Here is a 4,325-nt window from a genome sequence, read left to right as displayed (position 1 = left end):
TTTGACTTCAATGTTATACGTAATTTTTTTGAAAAGAATGTTCTGATATGTTACTACTCGTACGTAAGAAAGTATGAATAAAACAAGTTCCATTTATTTGCTTACCTGAAATACCACAGTTTGCAGACACCTCCCCCCAACTCTTCTCTAAGACGTATCTATTATGGTGACATTTGTGTCGCTGGTCCCATATTGCCGGTCTTTGGAATATTTCCCCGATTAGTTGCTCCTTATTGACCATTTCAAAGTATATATGATACAGTACGATGACGATCACGGTTAAAATTAAATTAAACGTACACAATTACGGCAATTGCTATTGAATGTACCGGGCGAAGCGATGCGCAGTACGATTTTTGTGCCTTCTTATTAACGGCCGCATTTAAACGCATCATCGCCAACAATAACAAAAGGCATTGGCTTCTCTGTTCCTGGCAGATATCTATCTTCAGGAAGATTTAACAATTTTTTCTGGTATCTCTTCCAAAATTGACTGTTAACAAACACATTGGAGTCCGCAAATTTCCCGAAAGCTCCGACGTCCACATATGTAAAACAGTAATTCGCGTCGCAAATTGCCAAGAGAACTACCGAATAAAATTTTTTGTAATTAAAAAAAGTAGAACCACTGTTTATGGGTTTGATTATTCTGATGTGTTTCCCATTAACGGCCCCAATACAGTTAGGGAAGTTAGCATAACGGGCAAAATGCGATGCAATTTCCAGCCACTTTTCTCTTGTAGGTTCAGGGAAAACTTCCGGTCTCAGTATGTCCCATATGGCGTCACATACAAGTTCCACTATTGCACTTATGGTTGATATCCCTAATCTGTATGAATAGTGCAGGTCTGTAAATGTGTTGCCACTTGCCAGATATCTGAAACAATAGCCCAATTACCTCTTTACGTGGACAGTACCTCAAAAGAATCAAGCTGCAGGGTGTAAATGATTATTAGTAATACAGGTTGTTTTTTTATTTTCAGTGAAAATTGTTGTACAGAGGTGGAGAACAGCTCGTGATGCATACCGAAGAGATCGTAATAAAGTATATAAAACCAAATCTGGACAAGCTGCAAAAGGCATAAAGAAATATGTATATTTCGAAAATTTAAGGTTTCTCGATAGCGTTTTAGATATAAATAATACAGAAACAAGCCTTCACAATAGCATTGAGGACGATGAAATTAGAACTACACATGATAATAGTGACTTATCAGAAGACGAACCACATACTCAAGAAAATATTGTAGAAGAACCTGATGCTAATGCACCTGAAACACGAAAAAGGTTTGAAAGAAAGAAGCGGCGACAGGACGACATATTGGGTGAAAAAATGATTTCATTGCTAGAGAAAAGTAATGAGAAAGCAACGGAAGAAGAAGATGCTGACAGATCATTTTTAATTTCACTATTGCCAACTTTAAAAGGTTTTGATGAGGATAAGAAGCTGCAGTTTCGCGCGAAGTGCTTCGTATAAGATGGACATTAAAAAAATCGTCCATGTTTTCAGCAACCCGAAAAACATCAAACTACTGCCACAAATGGTGATCCCCATGGCATACATACAATTAACCAATCAAGTGTCCACCAATGAATTAGGGGTATGGAGACTTTTTACCCTCATCCAACCATCATACTACTGACTCCCAATCAAGTCGCATCCTGCTCAAGGCCTCAATCTGCGCATATGCTTCAAGCTGGCACCCCATCACCCATCACCAGTATCATACCAAGCTGTTAGGACGGATCTCCATCGATAACAGCGTGACAAGCGGTACTGTAACATAACTGTATATATGACTAGTGTAATTAATAAATTCTAATCACACGTACTCCTTATTGTTAAACCACACCAACACGTACAAGAGGCCTTCATCTGCTTTGCATCATCAGTAGAAATGCAACCATATACCATCTCACCAGCCCACTCTAAGCAGGCTACTAGTGGGACAGTGAAAACCTCGGTGAAATAACAAATGCTTACCTAACGTTTTAGAACTAGCGTTTTTGCTTACAATAAAAACAACTCTGCGAAACTTTGCAGTTTTAGCTGGGATCGGACCAAAAACTTACCTCAAAGCTACACAGAGTCTTCCACAGATGAGACAGATATTCCGTATGTATAGCAAATTTTAATCGTTTTTCTAGTTTGCCGTGTAGCTCATCAAAGGATCTTGTAGACATGCGAAAATAGTTAAAAAATTTGCGTTCATCTTCCCTCAAAGTTGAGTATAATGTCACAAATGCACCGTGTACACTTCTTGCCATGTTAATGGGGTGTACCCATACTCTAGATTTTTTATTCTTAACTTTTTTGCGTTGTATTATTCTCTTTATACAAAAAGCGGCAACAGCGCTGTTCCGGAGGCGCTGAGAACCGTCTCGTAGTAAAGACATTTCCGTACTGTACGTTGCATGTGAAACTATGACCATGACCGTCAGTCCGTATCATCAGGACTGACCGTCAGGACTTTATCAGTCGCATGTGAAACGGCTCTTACCCTAAACTTTACTTGACCTATAAATATCTATTAACGTTATCTTGCAGCCAAGTCAGGTGTGAAACTACTTTTTCCAAATTAAAATATGTTCAAAATCGTTTACGAAATTGTTTAACACAAGAACATTTGGAATCTTTTTTACTTATGTCCATAGAAAAAGATGTGTTGTTAAACATAGACAATAAAGATGTTATAGATGATATTGCTAAAAAAAGCGAATTATTAAAAAAAAGCCTGGTTTTTTAATTTTGACGGTGTATTGTGCAATACTTGTATCTATCTGATTTAACTTGAATGTTTTTATTTTGTTGTATTTTTCAAATAAATTACTACTACGAAATTAATCTTTGTTTTCATAGTCTAGAAAATCACCTGGTAAAATTGGGCCGATTTAAGCTTAAAGCTCGGGCCGAAACAAAGTACCAATCCGGGCCTGCTTATTACCATAATCTCGTCTTCGTCTGAACTACTGCTATCAAATATTTCGTGAACAATATGAAATAGCGGTATAAATTCGTTGGTAATTTCCATTTTTAATACACAATAAATTTTTTCTATTTCGGTGTCACAATGATGATTTTGTACAACCGAAAACAGTTGTACAAAGACAGTGATTATAGTCGTTTTTTTTTGGTAACTCATCTCTTAAGTTGGCAGTTACTAGTTAGTACAAGTAGTACTTCGTTGGGTACTTCCATGTTTGAACTTCAAAATGTCAGTCTTACTACGCTGCCAACCTAAAACTTAACGGCATAAAAGTGTTCCCAACATAAAACATGTTAGTTCTAATGTTCCCTATAGTTTCTGATAATGATTTTTTTAATTAAATTAAAGCACCGAAATACATAGAAAAAATAGTATGAAAAACGCGTTGTTACAATGCTTTATTGTAATACTCCTATCTTGCGGACACTCGTGGCTACGCTTCGCGTCGCCACTCGTGCCACAAGATAGTCGTATTACAATAGGTCGCATTGTAACACTTGTCTTTCAATATACTATTGTTGAGTTATTTATGCCTTTTAAGTCATATATCTTTACATATTGGTTTTCAATTTCATTATAACCTAAAATCATGCATATGCGACATTGAAAGGCCAAAAAGCAATGTAACTGTAGGTGGGGGTAGATACGTCAACAACAAATGGGGTACTTTCGTCATTGATGAATCTACCCCGCCTGGTCTAATATGCTTGTAAACTTAATTTAGATGCCTCGAAAGTACGTGAAAAAGACAGACAGGGCCAATATTGATGAAAGAACACAAAATTCTTTTATTAATTGATAACCATGAATCACACTTGTCTGTTGTTGAAGCGATTCGTTTCTGTAAGGCTAATGGAATTGTCCTCCTTTCATTCCCGCCGCACACGACCCACAGAATTCAGCCCCTACACGTGGGTATGGTCCTTTCAAAACCTACATAGCAACCGCCTTCAATGACTGGATGTTGGCACACCCGGGTCAAGCGATTTCAATAAGAAATATAAGCAGTTTATCAAGCAAACCATATGAAAATGCTTTTTCAATGAGAAATATCAACAAGCTTTCCATAAAAAAGGATTGTGGCCACCTAATCAACTCGTTTTCACAGACGCTGATTTGCAAGTACAGTTACCGACAGACCCATAAATCCTCCTACTGACAGACCCATCAGTCCTGTAATCGAAAATATCAACGTGGTTCCAACTTCAACCACTCCTGAGGGCAATAACATGGAGATTGAGACCCTTGAGGATGACAATATGCAGTTGTATTTTGAACCGAATGCTCCGTCAACTTCGGATCAAATCACTAATAATAGTAATGGCCAACGACCTTCTT

The 4,325-nt window shown here is 37.5% G+C and overlaps 1 protein-coding gene across 1 annotated transcript; it reads left to right on the top strand.

The window, feature by feature from the left end:
* Positions 1 to 253: 253 nt before the first annotated feature.
* LOC116180710 lies at positions 254 to 1,477 on the top strand. Its single transcript, XM_031500859.1, has 2 exons — positions 254 to 278; positions 984 to 1,477. Exons 1-2 carry the CDS (start codon positions 254 to 256, stop codon positions 1,475 to 1,477), a joined length of 519 nt encoding a protein of 172 aa, XP_031356719.1.
* The last annotated feature ends 2,848 nt before the right edge of the window (positions 1,478 to 4,325 follow it).

Source organism: Photinus pyralis, unplaced genomic scaffold (assembly GCF_008802855.1).
Source record: "Photinus pyralis isolate 1611_PpyrPB1 unplaced genomic scaffold, Ppyr1.3 Ppyr1.4_LG1, whole genome shotgun sequence".
Lineage (NCBI taxonomy): Eukaryota > Metazoa > Arthropoda > Insecta > Coleoptera > Lampyridae > Photinus > Photinus pyralis.
The sequence above is the reverse complement of the archived record's forward strand: the minus strand, read 5'-3'. Positions and strand labels throughout refer to the sequence as shown.